The sequence below is a fragment of the Carica papaya genome, chromosome 5 (assembly GCF_054855325.1).
Source record: "Carica papaya isolate Zhongbai chromosome 5, ASM5485532v1, whole genome shotgun sequence".
Taxonomy (NCBI): domain Eukaryota; kingdom Viridiplantae; phylum Streptophyta; class Magnoliopsida; order Brassicales; family Caricaceae; genus Carica; species Carica papaya.
Genome location: NC_142313.1, coordinates 12,722,925 through 12,740,554, shown reverse-complemented (window position 1 = coordinate 12,740,554; position 17,630 = coordinate 12,722,925). Strand labels below are relative to the sequence as shown.

The following is a 17,630-nucleotide window of genomic DNA, read 5'->3' as shown; positions in this document are numbered from 1 at the left end:
ACGGACTTCAGCAGATGGGCAATGGAAATTTGGCCTAATAATTTCTTATCAAGGAAGTTTATGAACATGTTTAATTGATTTATCCCATTAGATTGGACCCATTCCCTCCATTCCTTTTTTTCCCGCTCCGGGTCCAAAATGACCCGATCCAACTGGATCACGCGGCTAGCTTTTTACCCGATTCGGCCCTACCCGAATCCATGCACCCGTACTGTTACCATCGTCGACGATCGAGGAAGCTAATTCCTAAATCATCGTGCCAGAAAATGGCGAGTAGTGTATCGGTTAGTGTTAATCTTTATTACATATTAGCCCACAAAAGCGCTGCCCTTGTTGGGAGATTACCAAAGAGGAGAACGCTCTCGCATCTTGTAGGCTTGAAGTCCGTCAAGTTTAGTCACCGGAACACCGGGATTTGTTTTACCACAGACGCCTTTGTCGTCGCCGATGACGCCAAGTACGGGAATAAACAGGTTATCAGCCTCACTCCTCGCCTTTACGACTACGTCATCGCCAATGTTCGCGAGCCCGAGGTATCTTCAATTGCCCTCTTTTCCTATCTCACTCAGTCTCTCTGTGTATGCTTTTGCCTAAAAAAACGAGTGTTGGTTTAGGCTTTCAGTTATTTTTCTTGCGCTTGTGATTCCTGCATGTGTTTTAGATTCTGCGGCAACTCCGAGAAGAGACTGCCAGTATGTGTGGAAGTCAAATGCAGGTATTCATTCCCGCAAAACTGTTTTGTTTTAATGTTATTTTTCTTCTCTATGTCTCACTGACAGTATGGACTATGGAGACTTTTTTTGGTTATAGGCATCCCCTGATCAGGCACAACTGCTTGCAATGCTTGTACAGATTCTAGGCGCCAAAAGGTGCATTGAAGTTGGTATCTATACGGTATTGTCTCTGTTTGGTGCCTAATTCACCCAACAGATTACATTCTACTGTTTCTTTTCTAATCTTTATGATGTGTGTCGAAAACTAAATGCTGTAGAAATTTGGCTTTGTAGTCACTTGTTTGGTTATTGAACTAATGTAAAGAAAATTTGACCGGCCAAAATTATCTATTTGTTTCACATGTTCAAACTTATGAAACTTGGATCGGAAGGATGGGTTACCTAATAATTAATTTTTTCACATTTCCTTTTAAGTTCTTGTTTTTGCAATGTTGGGGAAAGCTGCTGGATTTCTTGTAAAAATGGCCAATAATTTTTCAGATGAACTATTGCCTTTGATACCGTTTCCTCCATTAGAGTCTTGATTTGGAGTAAACTTAGATTTAAAAATTAGTATGTGCTCTATCTGGACTGCTTGATTTTCTTGTGTGGTGGGAGCTTTTACAATTTCAATTCCAGCCTTGAGATATTCCTGGATATTCATGTAAAAAACTTCCACACAAGTAAGGAATGAGCACAAGAGATCTGTTTTCTCCTCTACCATATATTGTTCTGATTGAAATAGAGGAAGTGATACTATGAAGTGTGATGATCTAGTGGTGAAGAGGTCAATAAAAAACACTTCAGAAGTTTGGTTCTGGACTGGCAACATCTCTCGCTTAATACCAGTTATTCAATAAGCTTTTGACCTGTCTACATAAAGAATGTAGCAGCCCCGGTAATTCAAAAAAAATGGAAATTATATTATAAATATTAAATGCGGAAGCGAGATCAAAATTTCAGTTAACATCCCTTACACGAAAACAAAAAACGTACTTAAAGTATAAAAGATTAAACTAACTAAGAGAGAAACTCGAAAATAAAACTATGAGTATGACTACAGAGTCTCTAGGCATCCCCTTCGTCGTCCTCCTGCGGAACGGGCTCGGGAACCATGTCTTCCTGATCTGAAATGGTTAAATAAGGAGTGAGCTATACTAGCCCAGTAAGGACATCACGATATCTCACCGTCACGGAGGTAAAGGTGGGTAGAAAAACACAAAAGACCAATGGAGCATGATTTACAACAAATCCTTTTTATTTATGATAAAACCTTTACCATCCACTCACCTCGGTGGAATTCATGAAGCAATATAAGAAAACAATAACATTATCACAAACATGGAATAATATAAGCTGTAAAACATAGCACTTATCACGCCTTTTGTAATTCAATCATTATACAACATATCCTTTTCTCATTTACCAGCCTACTAGTATCCATGGGGGTCCATAGGGGTCCCGCTACCCGTTAACCTTTAACATTCATAATCAGTTTCCAGGGCCGTCCCCATACCCCGTCCGGTATGGGTGCCAAAACCATAAACCTCAATACCCCGTCCGGTATGAGGGTGAAACGGGCCGTCCCCATACCCCGTCCGGTATGGGCGCCAAAACCATAAACCTCAATACCCCGTCCGGTATGAGGGTGAAACGGGCCGTCCCCATACCCCGTCCGGTATGGGCGCCAAAACCATAAGATCTCCATACCCCGTCCGGCATGTGAGACCACAATCCCGGTAGGGTTCCCTACGGACCCGGTCCGTCCACCATCTCCCAGGATATCTAGTTAGGCTAACCCCATCATACAATTATCAGTCTACACAATCTTACATTTTCCTTTTCCTCAATAAGCATCATCAATTCACATTTAAACAAGCAAATCGTAATTCATGCCAAACAGACAACATACAGTATCAGTTCTTCACTCTTTCAACCCATAATTAATAAAACAGTAATATATGCACTAGAAACTATAAAATGAACACATCAAATCTCATAATGCATTTAAAGCTGTAAAACAGGCCAAATAACAGTAAATCATAAATCACACTAGACTCGGGCTCCATTAGCAACCTTAAACAATTTCACACATGCGTTAATTCAAGAAATACCGTTTTATCATTTTGAACTTTAATACCGTGATAGAAAATAGGGTGAGGGGTCCTTACTTGTTTTCGGGATCCAAATACGATTCACAGTGCGCCTACAGGCCGTCCCTAATTTTCCCTGAATTTTTCCCGGGGAACTGAAACACACTAACGGTACCTGCACGTGTTCCAAAAAAAAAAAACCCAAATTAGGCCCAGGGCCTCTTTCGGCCCAAATCGCAACTCCGGCACGGCGGCTCCGCCGTGCTCCGGCGACGGCGCCGCCGCTGGCGGCGGCGAGTCGCCTCGGGTTGGCTGTTTTCAGCCGTTTTCGGCCGAATTCGGCCACACTCGCATCGGTCCCTGTGAGAAAACAACCCTAGGGCCCTCGGGGGGCCAAAAAAATCACGGAAAAACGGAGCTTACCGGCGGCGGCGCTCTCGGGTGCGGCGGCTCTCCGGTGAGGTTCGTGTTTTGGTGATTCGGCTCCGATCAACCTGTAGAGAAAAGAATGGTGATCACGGTGATATAAAAATTGCATCAAACGGAGGCCGGGAAGGGCCTCGTCGGAGGCAAAAATCGAGAGGGGGCGCGGCGGCGCCGCTGGTCTTCGGCCGCGTATTCCGGCCGTTTGGCCGGGATTTTGGCTTCGATTTGGCCATAGGAGGAATCAGCGTGGAAAAACGAGTCGGGGGTATGAAATTTACCTCGATCGGCGGTCGGAAATTTCCCCGGTGCGGCGGCGGGTGGCGGCGGTCGGCCTCTGGTTCGTCTTCTCCGGCGAGCGGCAGGCGGCAGGCGGCTAGGGTTTGTGGTCTGGTGTGGGGGTTCTATTTATAACCCCTTGCCCTTTGATCTCAGCCGTCCATTTTGTTTTAATCTGGGCCGTCCGTTTTTGATTAAATCTGGGCCGTCCGTGCGATTAAATCTGGGCCGTCCGATCACGCGATTGATCTGGGCCGTCCAATCGCGCCCACGCGGATCGCCAACGTGGCCCGTTCAGGAGCGACGTGGTCTTGCCACGTGGCAGGCCCCGGTTGGCCGGGACTGCTGACCGGGCCTGCTGACGTGGCTGCCGACGTGGCTTTTTTTTTTTTAATTTTCCCTCGGTCCGGGCGCTACAACTCTCCCCCCCATAAAGAAATTTGGTCCCCAAATTTGCCTCATTACTCTTGATCAAACAGATGGGGATATTGGGCCCTAAATTCTGATTCCAGTTCCCAAGTCGCCTCCCTGGGCGTGTGGTTCTGCCACATGACTTTTACAAATGATATTTCCCGGTTGCGGAGTATTCTGCTTTCTCTGTCCGTGATACTGACCGGTATTTCTTCATAAGACAAGTTCTCTCGGAGTGGAAGCGGTTCGTGAGCCAAGACATGAGAAGGGTCCGGATTGTACTTACGTAGCATAGATACATGAAACACATTATGAACCCGGGAGAGCTCAGGAGGCAGTGCAAGTCTGTAGGCAGTGGTACCAATCTTGTCTAAGATTTCAAAGGGTCCAATATATCTGGGGTTTAATTTTCCCCTCCTACCGAACCTGCTAATTCCCTTGAAGGGGGTGACTTTAAGAAACACCCGGTCGCCTTTCTCAAAGGCCAGGTCCCTTCTCCTGGTATCGGCATAACTCTTCTGCCTACTCTGAGCTGTCTGGATGTTCTTCTTGATCTTAACTATCTTGGACGTGGTTTCTTCTACCAAATCCGGGCCAAACAATCTTCTATCGCCCACTTCCTCCCAACAGATCGGCGACCTGCACGGACGCCCGTATAGCGCCTCGTATGGGGCCATGCCGATGCTCGCTTGGTAGCTGTTGTTGTAAGCAAACTCTATCAGGGGTAGGTGGTCGTCCCAATGGCTCCCGGAGTCAAGGACACAAGCTCGGAGCATATCCTCCAGCGTACGAATTGTCCTCTCTGATTGTCCATCGGTTTGGGGGTGGAAGGCAGTACTAAGAGACAGCTTTGTTCCCATAGCTTGCTGGAAACTATTCCAAAACCGAGAAGTGAATCTGGGATCCCTGTCGGATACCACTGTTACTGGAACTCCATGTAGTCTGACTACCTCCCGGATATACATCCTTGCCAACTTGTCCAAGGGATCAGTCATTCTGATGGCCAGGAAGTGGGAAGACTTAGTGAGTCGGTCAACAATTACCCATATAGCATCATGTCCCGATCGTGCCTTGGGTAGTCCCGATACGAAGTCCATGGTGATATGTTCCCACTTCCACTCCGGAATCGGTAAGGGCTGAAGTAACCCGCCCGGGCGTTGATGTTCTGCTTTGACCTGCTGACATACCAAACATTTAGATACAAAGTCGGCTATATCTCTCTTCATCCCATTCCACAAGAACCGAGGTCGCATAGTTTGGTACATTTTCGTACTTCCTGGATGCATGGCGAACCTTGAACGATGGGACTCTGTCATGATGTCTCTTCTTAACTCACTGTCGTCTGGGACACACACTCTGTCCCTGAAACGAATCAATCCGTCGGCAGAGATCTGAAATTCTGAGTTCACTCCCTGTTCTGCATCCTTCTTGCGGGTTACTAGGGCGGGGTCGATTGACTGAGCTTCCTTTATTCTTTGGATTAACTCGGGTTGGACTGCTAGATGGCTCAAACATGTGGCCCTCTTCAGATCTTGCAGTCGAACCTGCTGCGTGGCCCCAATGGACCTACATTCTGAAACCATCAGATGGGCCAGGGTGCCTGCACTTTTTCTGCTGAGGGCATCGGCTACTACGTTGCCCTTACCTGGATGGTATAGGATGTCACAATCATAGTCCTTGAGGAGTTCCATCCACCTTCTCTGACGCATGTTGAGATCCTTCTGAGTGAAGATGTGCTTCAAACTCTTATGATCGGTGTAGATCTGAAAGGTCTCTTCATACAAATAATGGCGCCAGATTTTCAGGGCGTGTATGATTGCGGCAAGCTCCAAGTCATGGGTAGGATAGTTCTTCTCATGATTCTTTAGCTGTCTAGACCCATATGCTATAACCTTTCCATGCTGCATCAAGACACAACCCAGACCCAGATAGGAGGCATCGCTATAAACTGTATACCCTCCTGATCCACTCGGTAGAGCCAGCACAGGTGCAGTAGTCAGTCGCTTCTTCAATTCTGAAAAACTCCTTTCGCAGTTCTCATTCCAATCAAACCTTGCATTCTTCTTTGTGAGTCGGGTTAGAGGAGCCGCTAGGCTGGAGAACCCTTCGACAAACCGGCGGTAATAACCTGACATCCCTAGAAAACTGCGAATTTCCTTAACTGTTGTCAGCCTTTCCCAACCAAGTACCGCTTCAACCTTTTCGGGGTTCACTGACACCCCTTCCTTCGATATAACATGTCCTAGGAAGGCGGTTTGCTCGAGCCAAAATCCACATTTGCTCAACTTTGCATACAACTCCTTTTCCCTGAGTACCTGTAGGACTTGGGCAAGATGACGAGCATGTTCTTCTCTACTTTTTGAGTAGACTAAGATATCATCGATGAACACGATGACAAATTGATCCAAGAACTCTCTGAAGATTCTGTTCATTAGATCCATAAAGATGGCCGGGGCGTTGGTTAGCCCAAACGGCATAACCAGGAACTCGTAGTGTCCGTACCTGGTTCGGAATGCCGTCTTGGGGATATCCTCCGCTCTTACCTTTACCTGATGGTAACCTGATCGTAGATCTATTTTAGAAAAGATCTGTGCACCCTGCAACTGATCGAAAAGGTCATCAATCCGAGGAAGAGGATATTTGTTCTTGATTGTTACCTTGTTTATCCTTCTGTAATCAATGCACAGTCTCAACGTTCCATCTCCCTTCCTTGCAAAAGTAACCCCGGCACCCCATGGGGAAACACTGTGCCTAATGAAGCCACTGTCTTGTAGCTCAGTGATCTGTTTCCTTAGTTCTTCCATCTCGATGCGACTCATTCGGTAAGGAGCTACTGAGATGGGCTGGGTACCTGGCTGTAAGTCTATGGTGAACTCGACCTCCCTGTCCCTTGGTAGACCGGGCAGTTCATCCGGAAATACGTCTGGAAAGTCTCGGACTACTGGAATCTTTTGGATACAAACTTCTTTCTTGGGTTTACCTAGTTAGAGAAAATACAAGATTAAGGCACTGGAAATCAAGAAAAACTTGCCATTCGGGAAACCAGCACTGGATAATTTTATTAACTTGCAAAAGGCTCCTCGTTGGGAGGATTAAATACAATCTTTTTATTAAAGCAGTCTATGGTGGCGTGATACTCCGCTAGCCAATCCATTCCTAGGATTACATCAAAATCCCCTGTGTCTAACCCTATAAGGTCTACCCTCAATTTCCTATCTGCTATCTCCACGGCACATGCCCTGTAGACAACCTCTCCTAGCAATGTCTCCCCCCTAGCGGTAGATACAAGCAATAATGAATCAAGTCTATCAGGTGATACACAAATTTTGGAAGCAAGAACATGTGAAATAAAAGAATGTGATGCACCAGTATCAAACAAAATATGAGCAATGTGGCCAGAGATAGTATACATACCATGTACCACGTCCGGGTCTGCGTCGGCATCCTTCAGGGTAAGATTGTAAACTCTGCCCTGGATTGGAGGCCTCCCTTGATTCTGGTTTCTAGGGCACTCCCTCGCATAGTGCTGGGCACTGCCGCATATGCGACAGGTGTTGTTGAGGCGGTAGCAGGGTCGGTCCCCATGATCCCTGCCGCAGTACTGGCAGATCTTTCCACGTGCTGCCCCCATAGCCTGAGGAGGGGCCTGAACAGCAGGCCTGGGTCTCTTACTGGGTTGGGCAGGCATGGTAGGCGCTGGCCTGCGGAGCGGGGCTGAGGGTCGGGAACTTCCTGCTAGCTGAGGGCGGGTGTCGAAGCTCCTTTCTATGATCTGCGCCTTTGGCAGGACTGCCGAATATGTCTCGAGCTCCATCACCAATAAGTGCTGTCTGATCGCCCGGCGGAGGCCCCCACTAAACCGAGCGGCTCAGGATAATTCGCTTCGGGAGGATCTTGACAGACTGTATGAGATGGTGGAGGCTCTCGTAGCTGCCCAGCGAAGGCAAGAGGAGAGAAGGGAGTTACCTGGACCTCCTCCGCTAGCGCAGGTTGAGCCCCCACTACAGCAGGCTGATCCCGTACCACCCCGGCAGGAGCCTGTTCCTCCACAGTACCAACCGGCACCACAGCCGCGGTACGACCCGGTACCACCGCCACAGCACTTTCCAGTGCCCCCACCACATCAGCAGGTTCCACCACAGGGTCCCCCAGTTCACCCTCAGCCGGTCCCAGTCCCTCTATAAGGAGTGAGCTATACTAGCTCAGTAAGAACATCACGATATCTCACCGTCACGGAGGTAAAGGTGGGTAGAAAAACACAAAAGACCAATGGAGCATGATTTACAACAAATCCTTTTTATTTATGATAAAACCTTTACCATCCACTTACCTCGGTGGAATTCATGAAGCAATATAAGAAAACAATAACATTATCACAAACATAGAATAATATAAACTGTAAAACATAGCACTTATCACACCTTTTGTAATTCAATCATTATACAACATATCCTTTTCTCATTTACCAGCCTACTAGTATCCATGGGGGTCCATAGGGGTCCCGCTACCCGTTAACTTTTAACATTCATAATCAGTTTCCAGGGCCGTCCCCATACCCCGTCCGGTATGGGCACCAAAACCATAAACCTCAATACCCCGTCCGGTATGAGGGTGAAACGGGCCGTCCCCATACCCCGTCCGGTATGGGCGCCAAAACCATAAACCTCAATACTCCGTCCGGTATGAGGGTGAAACGGGCCGTCCCCATACCCCGTCCGGTATGGGCGCCAAAACCATAAGATCTCCATACCCCGTCCAGCATGTGAGACCACAATCCCGGTAGGGTTCCCTACGGACCCGGTCCGTCCACCATCTCCCAGGATATCTAGTCAGGCTAACCCCATCATACAATTATCAGTCTACACAATTTTACATTTTCCTTTTCCTCAATAAGCATCATCAATTCACATTTAAACAAGCAAATCGTAATTCATGCCAAACAGACAACATACAGTATCAGTTCTTCAGTCTTTCAACCCATAATTAATAAAACAGTAATATATGCACTCGAAACTATAAAATGAACACATCAAACCTCATAATGCATTTAAAACTGTAAAACAGGCCAAATAACAGTAAATCATAAATCACACTAGACTCGGGCTCCATTAGCAACCTTAAGCAATTTCACACATGCGTTAATTCAAGAAATACCGTTTTATCATTTTGAACTTTAATACCGTGATAGGAAATAGGGTGAGGGGTCCTTACTTGTTTTCGGGATCCAAATACGATTCACAGTGCGCCTACAGGCCGTCCCTAATTTTCCCTGAATTTTTTCCGGGGAACTGAAACACACTAACGGTACCTGCACGTGTTCCAAAAAAAACCCAAATTAGGCCCAGGGCCTCTTTCGGCCCAAATCGCAACTCCGGCACGGCGGCTCCGCCGTGCTCCGGCGACGGCGCCGCCGCTGGCGGCGGCGAGTCGCCTCGGGTTGGCTGTTTTCGGCTGAATTCGGCCACACTCGCATCGGTCCCTGTGAGAAAACAACCCTAGGGCCCTCGGGGGGCCAAAAAATCACGGGAAAACGGAGCTTACCGGCGGCGGCGCTCTCGAGTGCGACGGCTCTCCGGTGAGGTTCGTGTTTTGGTGATTCGGCTCCGGTCAACCTGTAGAGAAAAGAATGGTGATCACGGTGATATAAAAATTGCATCAAACGGAGGCCGGAAAGTCCCTCGTCGGAGGCAAAAACCGAGAGGGGGCGCGGCGGCGCCGCTGGTCTTTGGCCGCGTATTCCGGCCGTTTGGCCGGGATTTTGGCTTCGATTTGGCCATAGGAGGAATCAGCGTGGAAAAACGAGTCGGAGGTATGAAATTTACCTCGATCGGCGGTCGGAAATTTCCCCGGTGCGGCGGCGGGTGGCGGCGGTCGGCCTCTGGTTCGTCTTCTCCGGCGAGCGGCAGGCGGCTAGGGTTTGTGGTCTGGTGTGGGGGTTCTATTTATAACCCCTTGCCCTTTGATCTCAGCCGTCCATTTTGTTTTAATCTGTGTCGTCCGTTTTTGATTAAATCTGGGCCGTCCGTGCGATTAAATCTGGGCCGTCCGATCACGCGATTGATCTGGGCCGTCCGATCGCACCCACGCGGATCGCCAACGTGGCCCGTTCACGGTGATAGGCCCTGAGCCGCCGTGTCGGAGTTGCGATTTGGGCCGAAAGAGGCCCTGGGCCTAATTTGGGTTTTTTTTGGAACACGTGCAGGTACCGTTAGTGTGTTTCAGTTCCCCGGGAAAAATTCAGGGAAAATTAGGGACGGCCTGTAGGCGCACTGTGAATCGTATTTGGATCCCGAAAACAAGTAAGGACCCCTCACCCTATTTCCTATCACGGTATTAAAGTTCAAAATGATAAAACGGTATTTCTTGAATTAACGCATGTGTGAAATTGCTTAAGGTTGCTAATGGAGCCCGAGTCTAGTGTGATTTATGATTTACTGTTATTTGGCCTGTTTTACAGCTTTAAATGCATTATGAGGTTTGATGTGTTCATTTTATAGTTTCGAGTGCATATATTACTGTTTTATTAATTATGGGTTGAAAGACTGAAGAACTGATACTGTATGTTGTCTGTTTGGCATGAATTACGATTTGCTTGTTTAAATGTGAATTGATGATGCTTATTGAGGAAAAGGAAAATGAAAGATTGTGTAGACTGATAATTGTATGATGGGGTTAGCCTGACTAGATATCCTGGGAGATGGTGGACGGACTGGGTCCGTAGGGAACCCTACCGGGATTGTGGTCTCACACGCCGGACGGGGTATGGAGATCTTATGGTTTTGGCGCCCATACCGGACGGGGTATGGGGACGGCCCGTTTCACCCTCATACCGGACGGGGTATTGAGGTTTATGGTTTTGGCGCCCATACCGGACGGGGTATGGGGACGGCCCGTTTCACTCTCATACCGGACGAGGTATTGAGGTTTATGGTTTTGGCGCCCATACCGGACGGGGTATGGGGACGGCCCTGTAAACTGATTATGAATGTTAAAGGTTAACGGGTAGCGGGACCCCTATGGACCCCCATGGATACTAGTAGGCTGGTAAATGAGAAAAGGATATGTTGTATAATGATTGAATTACAAAAGGCGTGATAAGTGCTATGTTTTACAGTTTATATTATTCCATGTTTGTGATAATGTTATTGTTTTCTTATATTGCTTCATGAATTCCACCGAAGCAAGTGGATGGTAAAGGTTTTATCATAAATAAAAAGGATTTGTTGTAAATCATGCTCCATTGGTCTTTTGTGTTTTTCTACCCACCTTTACCTCCGTGACGGTGAGATATCGTGATGTTCTTACTGGGATAGTATAGCTCACTCCTTATTTAACCATTTCAGATCAGGAAGACATGGTTCCCGAGCCCGTTCCGCAGGAGGACGACGAAGGGGATGCCTAGAGACTCTGTAGCCATACTCATAGTTTTATTTTCGAGTTTCTCTCTTAGTTAGTTTAATCTTTTATACTTTAAGTACGTTTTTGGTTTTCGTGTAAGGGATGTTAACTGAAATTTTGATCTCGCTTCCGCATTTAATATTTATAATATAATTTCCATTTTTTGAATTACCGGGGCTGCTACATAAAGAGTTCAACCAATTGGACCTTTTGGAGGGATTGTCTGGCTATAGCTTGACCATCTTGAGAGAGCACCTATACAAGTTCCAGGCACAGATCCTGAAGAATGTTGCAAGCCCAAAAAATTGATTCATCTAGGCCTGTAGTTCATATAGGGTAGGATGTCTTATGGTTGCAATCGGGGAGAGATTATCACCGGGGCCACTCATTGTTACCCTTTTCTTTCTGTAGAAACAAAAAAAAAAAGGAAATGATTGTCAGATCCTTCAGAATGTCGCCAAAAAATTGGATTCATCTAGGCCTCTCGTTCCTTTTGGCTAGGCTGTTTTATGGTTACACAGAGAGAGGTTATCCCACTGGCCGCCCATTTTTACTCTTTTCTTTCAGTAGAAACCCCCCCTCCCACCACCACCAAAAGAAAACAAAAAGAGGAAATGATTGCATGTAGGCTCACTTTGGGCTTTGAAGGAGGTGTTTTTCTTTTTTATGAGATACAAGATTGGATCAAGAAACATATTTTTTCATCCTTACATCGACAATTCCTCTGTATTGTCCTAATCTTGGGATATCACTTGCAGCTGCTCTATATTTTCTCTTCTCTTTCTTCTCCCTATTTCCTCTTTTTTACTAATTTTTTCAATATAAAATCTTTGAAGAAAGCATGATATTTTTGTTTTATCATTTTTCTAAATTATCCTGCAGGTTATATGCTCCCGGACATGTATTTGTCTGGTTTATCCCTCTTGTTTTGTTTTCCTTTTTTGTAAGAAAGCAGCAAAAGCATCCTCTTGGCATTTTCCACTGAGGTTACTTGATGCATGGCATATTTCAAACCATCTAATATTAGCATGTTTATTAGCTTCTCTACCTCTTTGTAGATTATTTCAAAATCCTAACTCTTAAGCATGCCATAGAACAAACTAACATATTGGCTTCTTATTAATTTTATTTCTTTTTGTTCATAAGGGATATTCATCTTTGGCCGTTGCATTAGTTTTACCAGATTCAGGTTGTTTTGTGGCCTGTGAAAGAGATGCTAAGTGTCTTGAGGTTGCCAAAAAGTATTATGAGCTAGCTGGTGTTTCACACAAGGTGAGAGAAATGCTACCTGTATACCTTTTCTTTCCAAGTAGCAACGTGGTAAATTGCTTCTTCCTGCAACAGCTAGAAAATTGTCTGTACCACTGCTGTACTTCGTTTTGAAATGTTGATTTAATAAAGTTGTTGTTACTGAGGCGCTTCCATCTTTATCCCTCTTGCTGAGCAGAAACCTATCATATTGAGCTCTTTAGATTAAATGTACTAAAAGTGTGGCGCTTTTCTTTTAATAGCAGGCTGGGTATTGGGACTGCTACTAGCCACCATATGGTGGCAATATAATCTGTGCTCATATTTCTCTGAAATAAGGATCAACTTCTTTTTGAGTGTGTTTATAGGTGTCTTAAAAGGTTTTTTCTACTTAACTTTTCTTTTTTGTATGCTTCTGATTCTATCATAATATGCTAATCAGGTGATAGTAAAGCATGGACTTGCAATTGATACCCTGAAGTCTCTGCTCCTAAATGATGAAGCTTGCAGGTGAATGTGCCCCATACCTTAGGTTTTCCTAGGCTAGACCAATGGTAGTTTCCGAATGCATTGCATTATGGCAACGTGGAAGTCTGCAGTGAGAATTTGCTCATCAATCATGCTATAAATTTCTTTTTCTTTATCTGTTTTTCTTAACCACTTGCAGCTTATTTTGTCTCAGTTTGTTTTGTCTCAAAGGACTTGTTTCCATATCATCTTTTGTGTAGTTATGATTTTGCATTTGTTGATGCTGAAAAGAGGATGAATCAGGAATACTTTGAACTACTACTACAACTGGTAAGAAGAAAACGGCAATGTTTTAACTGTTTTCTCTAGATTGATTTCTTTGTCTGCTTCCTTGGTTAAATACCTCATAACTTCTCTTGCCAAGAGTTAAGAAGTAGCTGTTTGTCTCTTACTACAGGTTAGGGTTGGTGGAGTCATTGTTGTTGATAATGTCCTTTGGCATGGAAAAGTCGTCGACCCAATGGTAAATCTCCCAGTGTTATTTGTGGATCTTTTCCATTGAAATTTTCTGTACTAGTTATATTTCTTGAGCAGGTAAATGATGCTAAGACCGTCAGCATTAGGAACTTCAATAAAAAATTGATGGAGGATAATCGTGTAAGCATCAGCATGGTAAGTTTATGATATTCCTTTATGTGATATAAGTTCTATAGAGCTCTTTTCAGTTGATCTGTAAATCAAATTTTGGTATGTTAGGTACCAATTGGAGATGGGATGACAATCTGCTGGAAAAGGTGATTCTATCACGAAAAGGATAAATTCTGATTCACTAAATTAGTCCAGAAAAGCAGTGTATGATTTGGAACTGGTATGAGACTGATCTCCTTGTGGCATTCGTTGGAAAATATATCTATATCTCAGAAGTCAGAAATGCTTATCAAGGAGAATTCAACTGATTAATACCGGAATCTCTTGGTCATGCCTCTTGGTCTTGCCTAAAACCACCATACATGTCACCTTATCTTGGTAGGCCCAAAAGTATTTGCAGCTACGAGCGACAGGTTTAATTTTTCGATGTCACCTTAAGTTTTTGTGGACTGATTGTCATTTGAGTTAGGAAAGTTAAATTATTGGACAAAATGGTTGTTTAACTCTTAAGTCTATTTGGTACTAGATATTATTTTAATTTGATAACTTTGCATTAGTACGATCTTAAGTTTAGTAAATCTGGTTGTAATTTTTTATTACTATAATCTTAGAATTTCATCTTATGAGTCTTTAGTATGATGAATCATAGTGATGTCAAGAACTTGAATGCCTAGTAGAACTGTTATATTTCTTTATGATATGGAAAACGTATGTAATCCGTAAAGATTCATTTAATTGGCAAATTTTTTTCCTTCATTGTTCGTGAATTCGACTGTTATAAGTAGTGAATATTCTATTGAATGTGTCATTACACCAATTTAGAAGAATGTGTTCTTAAGATCTATGCAGTTGGAAGGCAAGGTGAGAAGCGTTTGGCCTACCAAAATTCTTCCGACCTGACTCAGATAAATTTTTTTTAAATCTTTTAGTAATAGTATTTATATTAATGTAATAACCCGTGCAGTACAAAAATTTAAAATAATTTTTAAATATTTTATTGAAATTGGTCAGACTCAAATATAATAAAATATTATGTCATGGTATTCGGGTGTCAAGGTAGATTAGTATTTACATTCAAAAATAAGAGAGACAAGAAATTGTTAATTGAAAAAACCACGGTCTAGATATTTGATTACCTTGTGGGAGCTGCTACGAGAGAATCTACCACTCATCTTGTAGGAGCCACAAAGAATCATGGTTAACCACGTTAGATACTGCTTTGGAGTGAGACGGCAGAAGATAGATATATATATATTCTTTTCTAAATAGATTAATATCTTGATACTTATCTTTTAATGAGAATTAAATTATTAAGGGTATTTGATTGGTTGTCTTGAATAAATGATAGAATATGGTATTTGATTATTCTAAAACAACCAGATATAAAAGACTTCTTTAAGTTTTCCTATAGTCAAATGAAACACACCTCTCTCTGCTCAAGTGATGTTATATATAAAATAATATACATATATATATATATATTTAGCCTGGTCAAAGCAAGAATAATTGATTGTCATTTTCCCTACTAAATTATAAAAGGTTTTATCTCAAACTCCATTTACAGTAACCGTCAAGGCTCTCTTTTGCTTCTATATTTATATTTATTGACACAAATTTTTGTTTGGCATAAAAAACTGTTTCTGCTCATAGACACAAACAAGAAAGAACTCGGCGTGAAGGCACCGATGACATCATCCACCAAATAAACAACAAAAAAAGAAAGCGATTTCCAGCTCCCTCCTATTTGTCCTCTGCACAGAATTTCAAGCTATGGCTCTGATGGGTGCTCCAAATAAAAAGACAAACAGGAAAAACCCTCATCCTAAGGCCAGCATAGTTAGCAACGGAAAGCAACTTGTTCAAGAAACAATAACAATGTCAATCCAAATCTTACCCCGCTGATATCTAGGCCGATTTTTCCCAATAAAACGCCATATTCATGATCCAATTAAACATCATTTGATACCCATTTACACAAAAACAGATACTCCTTCTGACAGAATCTCTGAGCATCGATCATGGGGTTTGTAGGGAATGAAGAAGCATCCAAAGTAACAGTACAGTCTTCTCGTTTCAGGTACAACTCACCGCTGGTCCAGGTGATATTAATTGGGTTTGTATGCTTTTGCTGCCCAGGCATGTTCAATGCGCTGAGCGGCATGGGAGGTGGTGGTCAAGTCGACCCAACTGCAGCCAACAATGCCAACACTGCTCTCTACACCACTTTTTCTGTTTTTGGAGTCCTTGGTGGTGGCATCTATAACATCTTTGGACCTAGGTTAACCCTTGCTGCGGGTTGCTTAACTTATGTCCTTTACGCTGGTTCTTTCCTTTACTACAACCATTATAAAGATCAGACCTTTGCCATTATTGCAGGCGCTTTGCTTGGTGTAGGTGCTGGTCTTCTTTGGGCTGCACAAGGTGCTATCATGACTTCGTATCCTCCCCATGATCGCAAAGGCACTTATATCTCTCTTTTCTGGAGTATTTTCAACATGGGTGGTGTTATTGGTGGGCTGATTCCTTTCATCTCGAATTATCACCGGCTTAAGGCTGAAAGTGTCAATGATCAAACCTATATAGCTTTCATGTGCTTCATGTCTGCTGGTGCCCTTCTCTCCTTGGCAATTCTACCCCCAAGCCGTGTCGTTAGAGATGATGGTTCTCATTGCACCAACATCAAATATTCAAATGTTTCCACTGAGAGTGTGGAGATCTTGAAGCTCTTTCTTAACTGGAGATTGCTTCTTATAGTGCCTGCAGCTTGGGCCAGCAACTTCTTTTACACCTACCAGTTTAATAATGTAAATGGGTTGATGTTCACCTTGAGAACCAGAGGGTTGAACAATGTGTTCTACTGGGGTGCTCAAATGGTGGGATCAGTTGCAATTGGGTATGTCTTGGATTTCAGTTTTAAGAGCAGAAGGAAAAGGGGTTTTCTTGGGATAGGAATTGTGGGTTTGTTAGGTACTGCAATTTGGGGTGGTGGCCTTGCCAACCAGTTGAATTACTCAGCTAAAGATCCTCCACAAAGGCTGGACTTCAAAGCATCTGGAAGCTCTTTTGCTGGACCATTTGTCCTGTATTTCAGCTATGGATTACTGGATGCCATGTTCCAAAGCATGGTGTATTGGGTAATTGGCGCATTGGCTGATGATTCAGAAATCCTCAGCAGGTAAAAACCATATTTACATGATTTTATTTATATCAGAATCTAAGATGATGTTGTAACGCAGGTATACAGGGTTTTACAAAGGAGTGCAAAGTGCAGGAGGTGCAGTTGCATGGCAGATAGATACACGCAAGGTGCCATTGCTGAACCAGTTAATAGTGAACTGGGTGCTTACTATGTTGAGCTATCCATTGCTTATAGTTTTGGTAATGTTAGCCGTGAAAAATGATGAGAAGAAGAAGCCTGCAGATGATGCCAATGCTTCTGATTTGCCATCATCAACACTGCCTGTTATCACTGAAGATTATACCAAACTCGACAAGATTAGCACTTGATTGATATTTGTCTTTTGTTTTCTTTTTTTGATGCCAACAAACCCTAATTTTTCAAAAGTTGAATAAGGCATCATATTTTATGTGCCAATTTGTTTATTCAACTTTTTCATTTGTAATTGATGTTGGCTGGCTTCATCTCACATATGTTTAGTTCCTTTGTGGAGTTTAAATATGCGCGTTCAATCCCACTTGTCAACCTAAAAAAATCCCCTTGGCATCTAACTCTTAACAGTAGCTGGATACTTTCAATGACCTAAATTATAAATTTAGCTTAATTTTCGAAATGTTAGAAACTTTACATAACTATATATTACATATATAAAAGCATATAAAACTTACAAACCATCTAAACAATTGAAAGATGTGCAAAATGTGGAACGTACGACTCTATTACCACCAGTGAGTGTAAGCAAAAACAATAAGTCTTGCTACATAAAATTTT

At 43.6% G+C, this 17,630-nt stretch overlaps 2 protein-coding genes across 4 annotated transcripts; both read left to right on the top strand.

The window, feature by feature from the left end:
- Nucleotides 1-14: 14 nt before the first annotated feature.
- On the top strand, nt 15-14,314 carry LOC110825494 (uncharacterized). Of its 2 annotated transcripts, XM_088220244.1 has the most exons (9): nt 15-533; nt 662-715; nt 811-894; nt 12,464-12,589; nt 13,008-13,075; nt 13,294-13,363; nt 13,491-13,556; nt 13,628-13,705; nt 13,790-14,314. In XM_088220244.1, exons 1-9 carry the CDS (start codon nt 201-203, stop codon nt 13,829-13,831), a joined length of 921 nt encoding a protein of 306 aa, XP_088076370.1. In that variant the 5' UTR covers nt 15-200; the 3' UTR covers nt 13,832-14,314. The 2 variants fall into 2 exon arrangements, with proteins under 2 accessions (XP_088076370.1, XP_088076371.1); XM_088220245.1 differs by lacking the exon at nt 811-894.
- Nucleotides 14,315-15,081: 767 nt separating this feature from the next.
- LOC148253757 (UNC93-like protein 1) lies at nt 15,082-17,328 on the top strand. 2 transcript variants are annotated; one of them, XM_088220243.1, is made up of 3 exons: nt 15,739-15,959; nt 16,058-16,856; nt 16,918-17,328. In XM_088220243.1, the coding sequence occupies exons 1-3, from the start codon at nt 15,881-15,883 to the stop codon at nt 17,186-17,188; spliced, it is 1,149 nt and encodes a 382-aa protein (XP_088076369.1). In that variant the 5' UTR covers nt 15,739-15,880; the 3' UTR covers nt 17,189-17,328. The 2 variants fall into 2 exon arrangements, with proteins under 2 accessions (XP_088076368.1, XP_088076369.1); XM_088220242.1 differs by having other exon boundaries at nt 15,082-16,856.
- The last annotated feature ends 302 nt before the right edge of the window (nt 17,329-17,630 follow it).